General features: G+C 39.9%; 1 protein-coding gene across 4 annotated transcripts in view; it reads left to right on the plus strand.

Moving 5' to 3' along the window:
* fgf13a (fibroblast growth factor 13a) overlaps positions 1–19,577 on the plus strand; it is a 92,407-nt gene extending 72,830 nt beyond the window's left edge. For all 4 annotated transcript variants that reach the window (XM_035162305.2, XM_035162309.2, XM_035162306.1 and 1 more), the window contains 3 exons: positions 3,281–3,384; positions 14,356–14,554; positions 17,562–19,577. In XM_035162305.2, the coding sequence (XP_035018196.1) occupies positions 3,281–3,384; positions 14,356–14,554; positions 17,562–17,698 (440 nt within the window). In that variant the 3' untranslated portion in view covers positions 17,699–19,577. The remainder of the gene's footprint in view (positions 1–3,280; positions 3,385–14,355; positions 14,555–17,561) is intronic.
* Positions 19,578–20,764: the final 1,187 nt, after the last annotated feature.

A 20,764-nucleotide genomic window follows, 5' to 3' on the forward strand; every position in this document is an offset into this window, starting at 1 on the left:
AACCCACTTTCCTTATGAAAAGAACCAATGTGATTAAACATCAGAGCACAGAAGTGTTGTGTAACGTTGTCGCAGCAGCTTAGTTTTTAGTTCCAAAACTTTGTCGTGCTGTCGTATTCAGGCTCCTCTAATTGAAAGCATGCTTTGCCCACAGTGGAAACAGATAGGACAAATGTTTAAAAAGTGAGTAGCTCTTACTGGGGACATTCAGGTTGATTTTCAATCTGAATTGGTCAGGATTCCCAGACTAGTTAGTGGGTGGAAGTGACACTTGGAGAGACAGACGACAAGCAATCGTGATAACTGTCGATCAGGCCTCCTCCCCCCCCTTCTGATGATTCCATGTGCTTTTCTGCAGCAGGAGAGTCTGTGAGTGGGTGGAAGCCCCGTCACCCTCTTCAGTGTGCTCAGGTGTTTATAGGAGCCAGGAAGTAATTGAGTTTCCCCTCTTGAAAATCTCCATCAGCATAGTGGCTGGTAATCCTCCTGAAATGAAGAGGTCTGCAGAAGTGTACGTGTGCCTCGTGGTGGGAGTACAAAGGGAGGAAACTCAATGAGGGACACAATGGAAGAAGGGCGCAATAATAAAGATAGATCTTTAGGGATTTTATTTATAATTTAATGAGCCTGCAAATATGAGTTTGCCGTACTAGAGAGGAGAGAGTTCTTATAAAAACACTACCTCATCCCCTCTAGCACTGCAAAGCAGGAGTGGATCAATCTGAACAATGGTTGTGGAGAATGTTTGCTAGATAGTGCCATCTGTAACCTGTGAGCATGAATTTCTGGCAAGAAATCGATTAGCCTCCGCACTGCAGCACGGAAAGAAACTTCCAAAAAAGCTGCAAAACTCAAGAAGACATTCGTCAAAATGAATAAAAACAAATCAATTGTATTACAGGTTTTTTCCTCCTCTCCGGGAGAATTAGTGCTATAATATGGTGTAGTCGTGTCGTAATGACAGCTTTCATTTGGACATTAGGAGACCCCCCCCACCTATTGATGAGAAAGTGTTTGAGGTGATTTGTGGTGAACTACAGTAGTTAAGTGCAGCATTTAGACACCCTACACCAAGTATAGTTCATACAGTGCAACCCATAAATAAAAATGTATTGAAATCTGAATTTAATTTGTTTCTGGCTCACTGTCAATAAATACAAACCTGGCAAGCAGATCCATTGGTTTGCCGGCTTAACGAATGCACAAGATTAATGTACAGTACATCTAAAAATACTGCAGATATTGAGGTTGTAAATAGAAGGTCTAATCTGTTTGAGATATACATTTTACTGGCAGCTTCTGCTGTACATAGCTGCCAAAGCAGGCATCACTAAAGATACTGCCCGACAAGAGATAGTGTCAAGACAGTGTGTTTCTTTCCCCAGGGAGCCATCTTGTGATTGCTGAACTATTATATGACTGTCTGTGCCTATGTGTTTGAAAAAAAAGCGCTATTTTAAAGTGAGGTAACCCATACTGCATTTTGGAATATAATTGACAACAGTGGTGGGAAATGGACATTCAGTGCATGGCCTGTTCCCAGAGGACAGGCAGATAGACTTATGGGATATCTGTCTGTTTTGACAATATTCTGTTGTTATTGTTAACATTAAAGTTTATTATTCACTGACTATTACATTATTTCAAACATCTCATTTGAGACATGAGCTCAGACGAGAGTGTATATTGAGAAAGATCTTTCTCGTTGCATGTGAGGAACCAAAAAAAACAGAAACAGATGTAACGATGGACAGAGAAAGATGGAAAGATAGAGGGGGAGGCGAGAGGCAGAGAGAGAGCGAACTCAGCGAACCAAAGAGCCAGTGGTTCTGCCTTTCCGCTGAACCCAGACTCTGCAGCAAATGCCCGTTTACTCCACCGAGTCAATACATTAAGCATTCCTGTGGCTGTTGTTTACAATGAAAGCCTAGAGAGAAGCTGGTCCGCAGTGTTAAAGTTAAAAGGGCAGATGAAATAACCCATCAAAAAGCCACTATAGTGCACTTTGCTCAAAGAGGTCTGGAGATAGGAATCTACTAAGTGGTCGACAAGCGGACCTATAATAGTAAAGGCACAGTGACTCACAGCTTGACTAATATGAGGATTGACTTCCGTTTCTCCTCTCGTGCGTCTAAAATCAGAAGCTCTCTTCCAATGTGAAAATGTACAGTCTTAATAATCGAGAGGAATGCTGTGATTTCCTGTCCTGTGGTTATTTACTGTGTTTGGTTCTGTCAAAAGGATGAAGCATCAATATTTGGGGGAGTGTCCAACAGTCAGAACAATTGGCCAGAAGTTTTCTTTTTGGGGGGGAACAGAAGCTAGGCTACAGATTTTCAGGTGGACGCTCATGTGCTTCCCTCTATTCAGCCTGTGCCTTGCCTGCCAGTATCTCATGAAACACACACACACAAACAAACACACGCACACACAAACACACACACACAAACAGTACAGACCGACATTAATTAGATAAAAGTGTACTTAACGGACCAACTGGGCTTCTGTTGGCTCTGCTGGTAACAGACTGGTTTACGTGTGTGTGTGTGTGTGTGTGTGTGTGTGTGTGTGTGTGTGTGTGTGTGTGTGTGTGTGTGTGTGTGTGTGTTAGAGCATGAGGCTGAAGTGCACACAGAGCTGTAACAGTTTTTTCTCTTCCCATACTCACATGTAATGCTGCATTACAGAGTGACCACTGGTAGGTCATTTAGACAACAGGGTAGTCAGATAACATTAATTTCATTATTATAAATGCTACACAATTTGTTTTCATATTTTAGTTCATTTACCTTTCAATTGTTTTACATAATGTGTTTGCAAAACATAGGCTTAACTGAACAGAGCCGATGACGTTGGTTCCCGTGTGTGAATGCATACATCTCAACAGTGTGTCTGTTTTTGCCTCATTTCCGATTTCGTTCACTCGTTGACACCCTCGGGAGAGAGCAGCTGAGTCCCTGAGCTTACGTATGTCTTACCTCTATTTGTGGTTTGGTTTTGATGACTCACTCTTACATTCGGACAGAGACAAGGAACACTTCCACCTTAACCTCACATGGTGATTACAACAGTTAACCAGGCAGAGTACTGTTGAGCTTGAATTTCTTTCAGTAACATTTGTCCTGTTCTGGTTTGTGCAGTGACAGTGTGTGTACTATGTTATAAATTGCACAAATGCTACATCTATCAAGTATCTATTACAAAAAAAAGTGTAAGTGTATTGAATGAAGATGAAGATGAACCATGTTTATACTAAGTCTCTGCTGTCCCTCTCTTTCAGCCACGTTCAACCTTATTCCAGTGGGGCTGCGAGTGGTGGCTATCCAGGGGGTGCAGACCAAACTCTATCTGGCTATGAACAGTGAGGGCTTCCTGTACACATCAGTAAGTACAATGTATGTCCGTGTGCATGTGTGTGTATAAGATGAGGTCCTGGTGTCGGTCTACTCCAGCAGAACGTTGGGTCTCTGACAGATATATAAGTTACTTTGTTGACATAAGTGACTGGAAGAAATTAGGGTATAACATGAATGCTTTGAAGCTTTAGCCATTGCCTTGGTAGTTGAAGTACAGATCAGTATTCGGCTGCTGTGTTTTATTAATATCAATATGATATACGAATTACCGCAAACAAATCCAAGAAGCCCTTGAAATAAGAAATTGAAATCAAACATTATTCATTATGCATCAATGTTAATTATAATTATTCATACTCAAACCTGGACATTAAATCTCAGTGAGTTTTGTCATATGTCTGGGCTAACTTCCAAACATGCAAAGATGATGTCCAAACATTAGGGTGCCAAATATGCCAAGGGAAACTGGCAAATCACCTGAAACAGCTGAGCTGTCTTGCTACTGCTCAAACACCCATTTTTTTCTACTATGCATAACGCTAGTGTGACCTGCAAATATTACATTGAAATCCATTTTTTTCTTGGTTTCTGGAAGAGTCAAAGAAGAAACGAAAATCATGCGAGACAGAGAGAAGACATATGTACTTAAAAGTAAAGGCAGAAATGTTGATGTTAGTCTTTATATTTTATTGGTTTATTTAATTTGAATAAATGGACTTTAAACTCAGACACATCATCCTAAACCTGATGAAACAGCCGCATCATTTTCTGATATATTTCGTTGTGAATAAAAAAGTTCAAGTATTGTGTAAGCGGGTGGAGCAGTGGCATATCTGACCGTGGCAGCTGGCTATTATTCTTTGATGGAATGTGCAAGTTTATGAATTATTCAGTTCCAGGCCGAGCAACGTTTCTGTTCGTCTCCCTGCCAAATGCCACCGCTGCATTGTGTGGCAGCTGTTGCAGAGAAGACTGACAGGCAGTCACTGTTGACAGAAAACCCTCATAGTCGAATTTGTAAAGATCGCTCTGTGTGGTAAAGGTTTCAGTTGGCAGATTCGATGTTGATTGATAGAAACAAGCTTAGAAACAGCCAAGAAAACCTAATGATCTAGTAGCTTTTCTGCTGCTGACAAATGATCTGTTACATTCTTAGACAGTAATGTGATGAACTCTGAAGGAAAACTGGCCCTCTGGTCTAAATCTCTCTCTCCCCCGAGTACACAAACACACAAATGCATTAATAAATAGGGTTAATGTGCCAGCTCTCGCCAAGCATGAGCTCACTCAGATACACTTAATGTCAAGGAGTTGCAAATGGTTTATTTGGTAAAAGAAGCTCCGCCCTTTGGGGAGCTCTCAATCCAACCCGAGCAGGAACAAGATTTCGGGTGAAAGAACTAAAGAACCCCTCAATGAGCAAAATAACCGTGAACATTAGACATTAGCAAAGCATAGTTATAAATAAAAGACAATAAATAGGAGATTGAGGTGTTGTGATAAGTGACAGCAAGCAGCATGATAGGGATATTTGCAGAATATAAAATAAATAGTAAATGTCACTGCATTGCAACAAACACAGTCAAAAACAAGTAAATCTGTTCAATAACATGGAAGAAGTAAAATTCTGCTCATTCAGTGTGACATACCGTATCAAATCTCTTAAAATCACTGATTCAATTTATTAACAGTATTCATATTAAATATTTCCATCAACTGAAAATAAATATATAATTTCTAGTTAACATTTATGCTTGGGAACAACAATGCCACTCAATATGGTGTTTGTGTGACCAAAAGTATGACAACATAATCACAGCAGCCTTTTGTGATCATTGTATGTTTGTATGTTGCCTATAATTACATTGTAACGAGTGCTAGCATATCCATGTGGGTTGCCCCAGCTAAGCAGGCCTGTGGGGGAATATACAGGAATAATTGACATAAAACGTACTGTTTAAATCCCTTCCAACACACACACATCCATGCACTGTATTTAACATGGCTCCCCGGCAGGCCACAGCTCCCAGTGACTGATTTTAATGATATGAGCTTGGCTGTCAAGTAATTAAGCACATGCAGCAAGCTGTAGGATTAATTTAATAAAGAGGGATCCTGCTGGCAAAGGCTGCACAAGCAGAAAGAAACTGCAGTAGAAGTACCGGCCTTTTTCTAAACACCCTTTTAATACTAAGGTTTGAGGAAAAGGAAATGCCAAAGAGTACCATAGGTTTCAGTCTTGCTTTTGTCGGTTGCACTTCACTGAAACAGCTGTTTGCCATCTTCAGTGACATCTTAATGCACAGTGCAACAGGAAAGTCATCTATTTTTAAACTGTTGGATTTGTGAGTGCTCCCTTTCACATTGGAGATGACAGTATTCTAAACGGAAAAACTTCTTCATGCTCATCTCTGTGATAGTTTCTCAGCTGCTTTTGTAAATTGCCTTCTAATGTGCAACGTGTGGTGTGCACCAAGGTTCCTTCTCAGGTCCCATTTTCTTTGCTTTTTATATTGTTCCACTCAAACTGATAATAAGACCTTCTTCCAATTGTTGCCTCATAATAGGCCAAGTGAATTTCAAGATGAGACAGAAAATTGTTTCATATCAAGTCACAGATTGTGTATAATTTTTCCAATTGTGCCAGAATGTTTTATATGTAAAAGCTTTTTCACGCGTGTGTGTGATTTTCAGTTTGGTATGTGAATGAGTTTTCTTTCATTTATTCATAGTAATTTTTAATACTACCCCTACCGACTGTATATTGGTACACTATTAGAGCACTATGCATCACTACATGGTCTTGAATGCAGTTTGTTCTAACTGGAAGCCATTGCATTTTAGGTTGTGGTTTTAAACTTCCTATAGTCAACCCTGTGGGACTTGAATAATGTGTTATCAAGGTAGACACCATTAAAAAAACAATTTTAGATTGCCTTTGTTTAGTTTTACATTCTTATAGTGTACCAGCTTTTGAATGCTCTTTGATTTAAGGCACTTTTATGTCCTCAATATTATAAGTACTGTATAGTACAGTGAAGATGAACTATAACTGATTGCTATACTATACTATGTTAATCAGTAAATCAATGTTTGTGACAATATATGTTTTACTTAAACATATATTTTACATCTGTAAAATATTTTTGCATTCTTATATTCGATTTAAAGAATTGAAACCACAATTTAAAAAGCAATACAATCAGAAAGCATGATCAGAAACTTCTTGCAATCATTACAATTTTAGTTTGATCTTATTTTCATCTAAAAATATATTTCTCTAATTTATGTATTTATTCTCAGTTTGTTTTTCATGTTTGTTTTTTTAGTCAGCATATAAACTACAATCCCAGAAGAATACTGCCGGCATACATTATATAATATATACTAGCATACAGTTATGCTGACTACCAGCCTCCATGTGAAATACAGTATATTTTGTAGGTGTGGAATTGGAGGAGTGCAGTAGGGGGATGGTTACAGAGCTTTTAGTTTCAGCTAAATCAGAGAGAGAATTGAATTGAATGTGTAGCTGGCTGCCTTATAGTGGCTGTCTTGCTGGGATTGCTGCTATGGCAAAGTGCTGCCGTGAAACCACACATTTAACGAGCCAATAGCAGGTCAGTGTTGGAAGGAGATTCCCAATCAAAAGTGGAGAGACAACAGATGACGTATTGTGGGTTGGGGGGGATAGAGTGCTGCTGCCGGGATCTGAATGTCTTGGATTAATGTACACGTGTCTGCATAAGTACATGGATGAATGGGTTTAATAAATATAATTCATGTGATTTACATGCTTAATCTAATCTCTTTAGATATTTTGAGAAATATTGTACATACTAAATACAAAATATATAATGTTTAGAGTTACATTACATTGCATGCCATTTAGCTGACACTTTTATCAAAAGCATCTTCCAATTAGTGCATTCAACATCTATGAGAGGCAATTCAGGGTTCAAGCCACCGACCTTCTGGTTGGAGGACAACCGCTCTACCCCTCAGCCACAGCCAGAGTTAAACTACTGTCATACATTTCCTGTGCTAGAATTAATCTGAGTGTTTTAGAGCACTACAGAGCAAACACTGAGTCGCCCTATATGCATCTGGTGTATGTGCATCAGCTTGAACATATACAGTACCGTGTTCTATGTATAAGAGCAGAGAACATACACCAAGAGAAAGAGAGGGAGAGAATTGAGGAGTGAGAAAAAGGGTGCACATGTGTGGGTGAGGCACAATGCACCAGTGAAAATATATTCATCCATCAGCGTCAATGTGTGGGAGAGGAAGAACCAATTAATATGTATTTAACTTTACTATGCTCTGTTTTCCTGTTCGCCCGTCGACTTCTGCAGAGGATATGGAGGAAGTTTTCCATCACAAATACAGAAGCATGTTCTACTCTAGACAATATATATTTACATTTGAGAGGAAGAAAGTTATAATGCGGTAGATATTTCTACTGACCCTGAAGAACATATATTATAGCATTAATTTGCATAAAGTGAGACGCTCCACAGTCCGGTCATCCGTCCCATTCCTGTGAATGTGATATCTCAAGAGTGACTTCCTTCAAATTTGGTACAAATATTCTCTTGGATTTAATTTTGGCAGCCAAGGGTCAAAGGTCAAGGCGGACTCACAAAGTATGTTTATGTTTTGATTGAACATGATATTTTAAGATCAGCGGAGGGAATGTTTTCAAATTTAGTACAAACATTCACTTGGACTCAAAGATTAACTGATTCGATTTTGGTGCTTGGAGGTCAACAATCAAGGTCACAGTGACCTCAAAAACATGTTTTTAGCCTCTTGAATTAATACTTGAGGGAATTTCTTCAACTTTTGATCAGTTGTCACTTGGATTAAAAGATAAAGTGATCACGTATCAGTGGTCAAAGGCCAAAGAGCAAAGTGAACCTTATATAAATCTGGAATAAAAGTATGTAGAAATATTTACATGGAAACTGCACTGGTTGGTGGAGGTACACAACCGCAGTGCCATCATTTTAGTTTGATATATTTTCAGATCAGTAGGTTTATTTTTAGGTCCTGAGCTAAGTAGTGTCCACATATCGTACGTGGTGCCTTTGAAGTGGTGTTATTAATTTCCTAGTCGGTCATATTTCAATTAGTGTGAGTCAGTGAGGCTCCAGTTGAGTCTCGTCTAGACTGCACTGTGTGAGTGTATGTAAAATGGAGAGTTCAGGGCCCTCGGGTGAAACTATTCACCATGCTAGCGATGAGATTTACAATCTCTTTGTACCTAAAATACCACGCCAGTTAAAATCCCTGCAATAGTCAGATCCTACATTACATCACATCCTCAAAGGAACTCTGGATATGTATTAAGTACTGTTTGAAGAAGTACAATGAAAAGAAAGGTAATCTGGATAATGCAAATAGGTACTGTAGACAAAAGAATGATGATGAAGTAAAAGTTAAAAGGCTGCTTAGAGAAGCAACCACAGTTACATTAAGCATGTCCCCTCTAATTTTGTCTAGATGTTGGCATAAATTATGCTTTCAAAAGGAGGCTTCTGGAATATATTTTAACAATTAAATGTTAATTTATTGTATATCTAAAGGATCAATAATGATACAGATGGAAAAAAACACTGTTAACTATGTAGTTGGCTCACAGCCATAGCTTTTCAACCAGCACAATGCTTCTGGTAAATAACCACTGCTGTTGGGATTCACTCCACTGAGCTGTGTCATTAACTAGTTTGTGGTGTTTGTGCTTGTGTGTGTGTGTGTGTGTGTGTGTGTGTGTGTGTGTGTGTGTGTGTGTGTGTGTGTGTGTGTGTGTGTGTGTGTGTGTGTGTGTGTGTGTCTATTTGTATTTGTGAGGGTCTTTTCCACTAGCTTACACCTCTCCAATTTATTCCCAAACAAATGAATACCGTGAGTGTACTTAATCTTTAGTTTAAGAAAAATAAGGTGCTTTTTTAAAGACAGACATTGAAAAGCTGGATTTAGCTCGATTTCTCTTCACCACCCAGCCATAGGATTAGCTTTTGTAAGTCTCCCAAGCATTGAAGTAGCTTGTAAAGACACAAGAACAGCCATCAGACCTGATATCCAATTGGCATAATTGGTGTCATGCAAGTTTCGACGTGGCCGTTGAATACGCACAGGTCAGCGTGCAGCATTGATTTGGTTTTGTCGAAGGTAAAATCCGTCCAATATCTTCACAGAGGTGATGGGATCCATTATGCTAGTATTTCTCCTCCTGTTGATTGGATCACGAAAACATTATTCAGCTGCAATTACTCAGAACACTGTTGAGAGTTCATCTTAATCAATAGGGTTTACTCGACGTGAGTTTATCTTACGGTTTCCCTCATCACTGTTGAAATGTGTAATTGTGTGATAAGAGTACAACAAGGTTTCTCAGTATAGGGAGTGTGTGTCTGTGCATGTGTGCCCGTGGGTTTTACATTCATGGATAATACAAATGACAGGGAAACCTTCTTAAGTACATTAAGTGCATCACTTACATCATCCTTTACATGTTTTGTCCCTAAAGGCTGTTGTTGGATCATAAAGAGCTCAGGAAATACTACTGTAAATTCAGCAGAGATTCCCCCCTCGCTGTAAAACACAAGAACCTCCTCCATCTCTCTTTGGTCTTTGCACATGAGATGAAATTCACTTAATCTGATTTAAGATTATTTTTGTAGTATGTACAAGTATATACAAGTGCAGTAAACATATGCTGCACTGAACACTGACATTTTCAAAAGAACAAAGGGATTATGTCCAGGAAGGAAAGTTATTCTTGGGCAAAGTACTTGTTTTTACTATAAGTTAAATCTAAAACTGCAATTTGTATAAAATAAATCCCGATAATTTCAGGGTACCAAACTTGAAAAACAATTAAGGCTACTCTGTATATAGTTTTCACTAAGATAAAGACTATACAGTGGAATCCTTGATTTCTTGAATTACTGGTCCAACATGGAACGGCATAAACTAAATGTCATGTTGGGACTGTATTAGGTTAGAAAATGGAGGTGGAACAGAAAATGAGACCCTAAAGTTTTGAATCCCCTCTCCTCTTCTGCACTTATTTGCTCCTATGAGACGTCTATGAAGTTAAAGAGACTAAACACTGCTAAATCTCCACATTGATGCTTTACAAAAGAGGAGAGAGTAAGGAAAGATAATTATGATTTTCCTCATAGCTACAGAAACGGGGGCATGCATGCAGCTCTTTATTGCATAGAACATACAAGAGCTTTCCATCTCATTTTTTTTTAACCCAATTGGTTCTATACAGCTCATAACAGCAGTATGTATAATGTACACGCTGCTGTATTTTTTTTTTATACAAAAAGCGCTAGCCTGGACATTATGTAAGTAAGGCTGCCAGCTGTGCATCATTTGAACAATAACATGTCTTAGTTGCATATTTCAAGGAAAAGTCCATGTAGTGTAATGGGATCATTAAAAGTCAATTTAGCCAAACCATCCCAGAGAAATGAGGGAGGGAGATGACGATGCTGATATTATTTCTTTGCAGATAATCTCCTGCATTTTCTATTTCTAAAGTGATTTCCTCTCTCTCCATCTGGCACTGGAGTCATGATTAAAGTAATGTGTGTTGTTTTCGTTGGGAGATTCATTTCAGAGAACAATAGATAATGCTATTGACTGAAGAAGACACAACTGGAACCCATTCAAAAGAATCTGAATGTTCCTGTCTATCACAGCCCTGTTAGACAAGAAATGGGGCTCCCCTGCCATTTTGGCCCCTCCTTGTGTCAGTCTGAGCGCGGCTGTTGTCCACAGACCAAGTCCAATGCAGCAGTTTCTCGCCAGCAGCCTCTCCTCCATTTTGGCTCTGAATGTGGCTGTATCTGCATGTGTCTGTTTATCAATCGACTCTTATTTTTTTGTCCAAGGTGAGTGAAACCAGCCAAATCCACATAAGCTCATTATTATAGGTAAAACAGAACTCCTGGCTCGGGAGCTGGCTCAACAACTGAGCAGCAGTTGTACGGCTTCTGGCTGCTGCAAATCTGAGATGGATGCTGCCCAGCTTTTTTTCGAAATCTGCTGCTAATCAGCCTGAACAGGAAAATATCTAAACCTGAAATTTCCCAGAGTTTGCCTGTCACATATGAAGAGGGCGGCATGAGATTGTCTGGATCACAACAAATGTCATCAAAACAATCAGTCGGGAGGCGGCACCTGGGTGGAGCACGCAGGGGGCAGGACAGAACGTTATTTATATTTTTGTTTTCAGCACATCTACACTGGTGTTAGCTCTTATCGCCAAAAGTCCTTGAATTTAGTTTTCTTTCGCAGTTGACATCTTCATCTGCCTGCTCTACTTGTATGGCACCTCTTTTTCATTCTGAGATATTTGTACAACCATTGTTCTGACATCATACGAAGGGTCTGGCAGGACAATTTACAGAAAATGTGCAGAGCAAATAACTCAGAGACTCACACAGCTCCTCCAGAAAATGTTTGAAAAATGTCCAAACTTCAGTGCATGTCTGAAAGCAGCATAACACATGAAGGATACTGGTATCTGACCACTAAAAAGACTCAGAATAAGATTATAGTTAATCTGATTCAATCCGAGGTCTGCATTTCCTTCATACTGGACTGGAAGGACAGTGCCAAGGTGCCTGTGGGAAGGACCAAAGCAGTCTTTATTACTTAAGGAAGCTTTCTTCTTTTAATTAACACAGCAAAGCTTTGCATAACTTTAACAACTCGGTGGTTGTGACAGCAATATTGTTGCAGTCTGCTGGGGCAGAATCACCAGAGCTGTTAACAGTCTGTCATGGAAAAGATCTTGAATCCCCTCCAAGATTTAGTAGTAAAACAGAAGAAATCTTTCAGTTTTGGCTTAAGGGATTTGCCTCTTAAACCTCTTAAATAGGTCCCATACCAATACCTGCAAAAGACTACAGATCATAAACTCTGATTTATGTCCTCAATGGCTAACTGTTCATCACATAACAATAAATTAGTGTTAGATAGAAGAGATAACATTTCAAGCTTGGTTTGTCTTAATCACATTGATGCCACCTTACACTGGTTCAGCCACTACATCAAAACCAGTCAACTGATTTAATGTTGTCGCATATCGTTGTCTATTAGCTTTAGTTGACCAAGGAAGGCATTTTGTAGAGTAAGGACTTTGGATTTTGTCCTCTTACACTTTAATGGACTGCACTTGCAACAGCCAGTACAGAATGCAATCAATTAAACAGAACAATCATACCAAGTATTGTTTTAATATATATATATATATTAGACACAATAACAACCTATTCCTCAGGGCGATATTTGCGTCTGGTTCTAGATCAGTGAGAGAGGATGATGAACGATGGTCGACTCGTCTGTTACTGCAAGTAGGTCTCGGGTTTGTGTTTTGAATGGGCTCTGTGATTGGGTGTGACAATAGGTGTGTATACAAGGTTGCCCTTTAAACCAAGTGAACATTGTCTGGGCCATTTTTGTTCACTGTTTTACATCACATGGCTTTTGAAGGTTTTATCTGCACTGTATTGTGCATTTCGACAATAGATCAAAGGACATCATCACCAGACATGAACCTCATTCAGCCTTTTGAAGTCCTCTTAACGCTGCACACGAAGAGTAAATGAAAAAAGAAAAAAAGAGTGGCTGTTATGGATGACTCCCAGTCTGTTAGTGGCATGTTGTTTGTCATGCACTCACAGGGAGTGTTTGGCCCGTGGACACATCATCACTCTCACCATTGACACCCACCGGAGTGATGTGTTATTTTTGCTGTGGTAGGACTGATCCTGGATACACGTTCAATCTGAAAGAGACATCCATCCGTCTTGTAAGAAAGCTCACGTTGTAGGCGTTAGACCCACTGGTTATTCCAACTGTGTGAAATGGTTTGTCATGATGGTGTCTGCATATACTGTGTTTTTTATTTGCAGACACAGTGTCTTTAGAAGAAAGTTATGGCAAAAACACTTAGCGCTCCCCAACCTCACCTGTTTCTAGTTGCCTCTCCCTTATACACTGTCCCCCGGTCTCTGTCTCTCTCCAAGGGAATTGTATTCTTACGGATTAGACTGTTACGTAGACTCGCTGCCCAAGCAGCTCTGCAAATTGGAAAAACACACACACACACTTGCACACCCAAGGATGTACACATATACACTTGGGGCTGTGCACGCACACACACACAAACCATGCCTCGGGAAATAAACCCCAGCCACACTAGTGTAGAATTAATAGCAAAACTCCTATATGGGATTCTAAACCAAACCGAGAGAAGCATTGAACTCTTACACAGCACAGAGTCTGGAAAATGAACAGCGAAGTCACCGCTCTAAAAAGTTTTTCATAATTTTGTTCATGAATAAAAAGATTAGCAAGTACCCTAATAACATAGGTGGAGAAACTTCTGTTCACTACCAGGGTGCACACAGATCATATATATAAAACTATTAAAGCCACTTAGTGACAGCATTCCGATAATGTGATTTAAAAGGTCCGTACTTTATTGCGTGTTACAGTCAGTAAAATGCCAACAATAAATTATCACGTCCAACATATTCATAAATACTGTGGATAACACTCTGAAAGATGATGAACTGCCCATGCATAATTAACAGCTAGGAACAAAATGAGAATGTACTCTTCATCTGGCCTGTATGTTTTATTAATGCTCCTCTGTATCTGTCATATTGCTGTTATCTATGCTATAATGTGCTGCATTATTCACTATGGTAAATGGAATGAATAGATTTGGAAAATTCTCAAGAGACTAAACTCTTATAGCAGGAATTGCATCTTGAGATGGCCCCTTTAACCTTTATGTGCGCGAGCGTGCGCTGGACGTGCAGAGCAATATACCGTTATTAAGTTGCCCTCTCAAGTAATGAACTGCTGTTTCTCTTCATAACAGGATGTCAGAGACCTGTGATATCTCGTGAATTGCTGTTCAACAAATACTATACACTGGATCTGCTTCTCCCTTTTCCCCCAGGAACACTTTACGCCAGAGTGCAAATTCAAGGAGTCGGTGTTCGAGAACTATTATGTGACATACTCCTCCATGATATACCGGCAGCAGCAGTCGGGCAGGGGCTGGTACCTCGGTCTGAACAAGGAAGGAGAAATCATGAAGGGGAACCATGTCAAGAAAAACAAGCCAGCAGCCCACTTCCTTCCCAAACCTCTAAAGGGTAAGCCTGTCCAGATCCTCGTGCACACAGAGTTATTGTTTACAGAACATTTACACCAGCAACGACCTGTATCAACAAAAGCTCTGGAAACATCTATGAGTATGGCACCTCTCAATCATCCTGAGATATGTGTATTCTTTTTTCTTTACTGTGGTGCATGAAGAAAAAAATAGCTCAAGAGAGAGGTTCACATTCTGGCTCATGTTTCAGCTTTGAACAGCTGACCGATCAAAGTGTTAAGGGGGTGTGACTTGTCGTTTTATGGAAAAATTGTAGCGGGATTGTGTTGCTGAAGCTATCCGACCATCCAGAAACCAGATATGCAGGAATACTGGCAACTTGAGAAGAGTGATATCCTAGGCATCAGGGATAAAGTTGCTGCAGCTACATTATCTATTGAGAATGTTTTTTTTATTAATCAGTTGGCAAAAGGGTATTTTTCCCCAATAAGAGCCAGTTTCTGAGCACCAGCTTTTTTATGCTTAAAAGACCTAATTTTAAATGTGGACATTCTTAAAGTAAAGGCTAACTGAGCTGTTTTCTAGATGACTCTCTGCCATTGAGCAGTCTCCTTACAGAAGCTGGCGTATATGTAATCAGTGGCTTCCTCTAGCTGATCACACTCCACTGCAGATACAGAGCAGAATCAGGCCGGGCCATCATGTGTGACCAGAAGCAGCCGGAACAATATATTTAAATGCTGTGAACAGTAGCAGGATTTATTTTCTAATCAGTGAAACCAAAGAGAACCTGAACCGAAACCCTATGTGTGGTAGTACCGCTGGAAAGAAAACAGGGAGGAGAGACGAAGAAATGCTTCTAAAGACGACTTTCATCCTCAAAAAGAAACAGATTTACCTGTCGACACATTTTTGGCGTTTTCACTTCAGTGGGATAATATAAGAGATTTTTTTCCTTCTGTCTCTAAGTAAGAAATGAAAAGCTTGAAGTGCAAAATACTCCATGACAAAAATAGGGCATTTTTTTTAGATAGCTGATTGTTCAATACAGTTTGGATCTGTGACATGAGGCTCTTTTTATAGTGTCTCCGTGTTATTTTGTGTGTGCACACAATGACATGCCTACTAGAAATCCTGGTTGCATACTTAAACCTATTAGTTTTATGAAAAATCAGATACAGTATATACTCATTAGGTCAAATGAAAAAGAAAAATAATGAATTTTGACTTGAATTAACACAGAAATGCTTCTGGATATTCTTATGACTTACAAAACAGTACAGTATTATATAACTTTGTGGTAAGGTTCAATTTTGGCAAACATGCTCCTCTGACAAGATGTTTTTTTATTTTATTTTAAATGGATAACATTCCATAAAAACATCTATTAAAAGACTTGCCAGATACATCCTCACAGCAAAGACAGTAGAGGTTGTAGATTTAATACATCTGTAACTATCTCAGTAATACTCCGTATGAGCGGCTTCACTTAGATATTATCATAGCATCGATTTCACTAGTGAATTCAATTCTCATTTTGAACGTAACGCTGCCCCTTCTTGCATCTTCGGTGGAGCCCCTCCAGCCAGCATCTTATTAAGAATCCACGTCTGCCCTGCGAGAACACTATAATAGCTTTTCACGTTCATTTAACAGGCAGTCCAGGGGTTCTCAAACACACTTAAGAGCAACAGCTAAAGAGTAATTGCCTCACTTTATGCTGAGAGCAAACTGAGAAAGAGAATAACAAGGATAGATATACGCTTGATGACACATTCATTCTAACAGATAGCAGAAAACCTTGCCCTCAGCTTCCTTGTATGCATTTTATCCAAAAGCAGAAATATAGTATTTGAGGTCCAACTGCAACAGAGAAAATGTTATTAAATAGATGTGTTTGCTGTAACACTCAAAGATGTAAGTCATCTTTTGCACATACTTTAAATGAGCCAGAGCTGCAAATTGTTTCCTTAAACTTCTACGTGATTCAAATTCCAGATGTTGCAAACAAGTTGTTTGTAATGCACTTTGTGAGGCAAAGAGAGAGAGGATGAGAATGAGAATTTGTTCCAGCAGCTCATAAAGATTCAGAGGCACTGGTGTTACAGGGCACCAATTAAGAAGCTGTCTCTGCATTGGCAGTGGCATTGCCTGCAGCCATTACTCACTGCTCTTCTGGTTCCAGTCTGTGAGTCTGAACCCACAGCCTCTCGTTCTGTCTTCCTCTGGACGGAGCAAGTTCAGCTCACGGCAGTCAAACAAAAAACATGAAAATCCTCTTACGATTCTTCCAGAAAGTCTTGATGCAAGACACAAAGAGCTCAGGGAAAGTATGTATCCTGTTAAGTGGTGTCTTTCTCAGACAGCACAATGAGACCAGTGTGGAGGAATTTGAAAAAAAGACTAGATGGCTGGTTGTTGCTGGGGATTATTTATAAAAATGAATAGTAGTTGTTGTTGTGGAGGTGATAACTTGACCCTGGGATCAGTCGCCAACCTTTGCAAAACTCTCACTAACAAGACTGTTACCAATCACCAGCAGTCTCCCAATGCACCCTGCCATTGATTGATGTGTAAACACGAGGACGGTCTCTGGGTTGCAGCTCAGGAGAAAATGCTGGGCTAAGTGAAGTGTCTGAAAGACTCTGTTTGCTGTTTCAGCCCCAGATTCCCTGAGGAAGGAACATCAAATAGCATTCTAGGCAGAAGGATGTTGAAAACATCCTGAAACCAAAGACTCTGAACCTCAGATTACTGATATTTCTTCTGAAAGCAACTGCTGAGATGCAGATTGGACCAGTGCTGCATACACAGCAAAGCACTAGCAACTCCTGAATTTATAATGCCGTGCTGTAAAATGTAGGACTTTTTCTTTTTACTTCAGCACCAAGTAGATCTGCTGGGATCTCTTGATTCAGCAGATTGAAGGGAACTATAGGTAGAACTTAATTATACCATGGCAGGACCTTCTCTAATAACCAAAGTAGCAAAGTAGTATTGTTTGCCCGATTTCCATCTGTCTGATTCACACTTCTCTGTTTCCACAGTGGCAATGTACAGAGAACCATCCCTCCATGACTTGACAGAGTTCTCCCGCTCTGGCAGTGGCACGCCCACTAAGAGTCGGAGCGCCTCGGCCGTGCTCAACGGGGGCAAAGCCGTGAGCCAGAACGAGTCGACGTAGCCCGGTCGCCGAATCCAGGCCTGTGGCCGAACCATGAAACCTTACCTCCAGCAGAGCGTGACTCCAAGCAGACTTCTCTCACCGATCAGCTGTTCAGGACTAGCTACAACAAACAACACACAAAGACCCACACACCATCTATATATTAATAAAAAAACTGTCAATCATTGTTTCTGTCTCAAAAATAGTATCAATATTTATGAAACTTAAAGGCACATAAACCATTCTGGACTTTGAAAATAATAATAAACTTTTTTTTTGGGCCTTGAGATCATTTATTATCTTGATCACTCTTTTGGTGATGATTGCATACCAGTTAGCTCATGTTTATCTCACGTTGTTTTGTCTTGATTTCTCACGTGGACAATAACTTATCTTAGGTCATTTAGACACCAAGCACTCGTGCATCTGTCAGACAGGGACAGGAAGTTAGACGTGTAGGCATTCAGGGCAACCAGTAATGGTGCTGGTGTACAAAGGCTGCGGTGGTACAGTACAAGCCCTGATCTCTGTCTCTTCCCTGCTTCTGTGAATACAAAGCCTATAAACTCCCTGGCGCGGCACAGCCTGGAGTTGCTGGGACTGTGGCCAGCCAGACGGTAGCTCTCCTGCATCCTAGTGCACACGCTCCGAGACTGAGCTCTCTAGCATGGGAAAACGAAGCCTATGTTCAGCTGACCTGAAATATAAAAGGGGCAGTGTGGCTCTCTTGCAGTTTTTTTTTTCCAGAGACACCACAGCTGCACCTTGTTTTTTTGCTAATTTTCTGAATTAGCCGAGAGCTTTTTATTTGACAACTGGTTTTTGTTTTTGTCCCCTGTTGTTCTCTCCCCTTACCATTGTTCAGTATTTGAATTCTTTGTCACCGTTTGATCATTGAAAGAAATTCCAGCAAACCAAAGACAGAACGTAAGAGTGTCCCTTTAAGCCACTGAAAACCGAGTCAGAATAAAGGCAAAGCTGGAATTTTATTTTCATTGTACATTTTTAATGAAAGAAAAGCAAAGATTTTGTGGGGCAAAAAGGAACAATGGTAAAAAAAAAAGGAAGTGATTTTAAACACTTAAAAGTTGGCAGCGTGCTTGATGTCGTGCTTTTTGCTGATGTGCTCAATGGCCACGGTCTGAAACAATTAATGTGTCCCCATTCCCTCTGTTACCTCTGTGTTCACGATGTCTCCGTCTTTTGTCCTCGTGATCTGTTTTCCCCCCCCTCTGTGCTTGTGTCATGCTTCAACCCGCCCCGCCATCCTTTTTTGTCGACTTCTCTTGACTGATACAGTCCACCATAGGAATATGGTGCAACAAGCCCCTTCCCAGGATGCTTGTTATGTGTTTGAGTAACTTATTGTGGTGACAATATTTTCTATATTAAAAAAAAAGAATACTGTGGACTTTTAGGTGGCTTAACATTTTATAGGACACGTCATATTTGTAAAAGTGAAAAAATGAAGATAAAAAAACTAAAAACAAAAATGAACATCTTCCCTTTCTTGCACAGGGCATGTACAAACACAATTATGTACAAAAAGGACCCTTTTTATGGGCTATGTACTCTTCCCTTCAGCTACATAACTTCTTTCTGGTACATACTTCTGGGAGGTTTTCTTTTCTTGGTTTCCTCCGGAGGTGGTTTGTATTAGGTGAACCTATCTGTTGCATGGGAGAAGGCAGGGAAATTCTGGTCTAGAGCTGCATGATGTAGGCTATGTGTATTAACCCATGTTGGATCATGTGTTCCAAGCTACCAGGCTAAATCTGATGAAACAACATATACAGACGGGCATTGTGGCTGTCTGATAACTTCCAGTTGTTTATTATTTGTTGTATACACAAAAATGCACTGAATAAAATGTTTATATTAAGATATACTTTTAAAATGTGTCAGAGTGTCTTCTTTGGCCTTTTCAGATACACCACAGACATCACAATTATATTGGAGACTGGGTTTTGGGAATTAGATGTTAGTTGGCAAGAGCTGCAATAATTGGTGGTGTAGAGAAATGAATCATGCTGCATTCTAGTTTCTCTCTAGAGGAAACTCCTGAACATACACTCATACCCGGCATCTTTTTCGATCTGTGGATGCCAACATATCGAGGTGGCATATAACCTTAATTGCCTCAGAGTTGAGGCTGGTGCACAGGCTTACAGGGCTCATTCCATCTAATAAATCAATCTCTTCTGGATTTGAAAAGCTAAAGGGTAGATGCCTGCATCAGCTGCTGTGGTTCTTCCCTGCATCTGTATGGATGGCTGCCTTGGCTCAGTAACATCTCCTTCAAAGTGAGGAAGATCAACTTTACTTTTTTTCAGAGAGGTTGACCTTGAGATTGGTTTTAGTAAAGATATTTTAAATATTCTCTTCCCAAAGAAGAAATTGTGAACAAACACAGAACCTAAAATTGTTGGATTCCTTCCCAGTGAGGAGAACTGCAGAGGCTGTAGGCTGCAACATCAAACATGTCTTTACCTAATTAGCAGAGTACAAAAAAAACAACACTCCTATTTGATGGGTTAAATTGGAACCGTTCTGTGCTATAGGGTCTTCATGTGGGCGGGGAGGACATGACAGGAGGTGGTAATTACCTGGCCCGTCTGTCACAGCTAAAAGAAGCTGGGAGAAAGTGATCTGAATGATGACATGACATTGTGTTAACCTATCAGGCTTTGTTAATAAGGTCAGCCCTCTTCCTCACCTTCTCCGTCAACTCACAAAGAAACATCATCTTTAATGAGGGACTTTGTTGATGATCACTTTGCCCCGATTGTATAACCCACAGTGCACGTCAGAAAAGATTCTGCTGCAGGGTGTCGAAATGTAATGCAGAGAAGAAGATATAAATATATTTAAATATATTTGTAGGGTAATAACAAGATACCTTAACTTTTATCGGCATAAAACTGGTTATATATACTAAAAAGTAAAAGGTTGTTTCAATGGAAACATTAATGTATCTTTAGTCTTTCACAAACAAATGAATCACATGACAACTGTTTTTTAGCTTTACATATTTTACCAGCCTATAGTCCTTAAGCCACATTCTAATTAATGAAGCACATTCTA

Source organism: Hippoglossus stenolepis, chromosome 7 (genome assembly GCF_022539355.2).
Source record: "Hippoglossus stenolepis isolate QCI-W04-F060 chromosome 7, HSTE1.2, whole genome shotgun sequence".
Classification (NCBI taxonomy): domain Eukaryota; kingdom Metazoa; phylum Chordata; class Actinopteri; order Pleuronectiformes; family Pleuronectidae; genus Hippoglossus; species Hippoglossus stenolepis.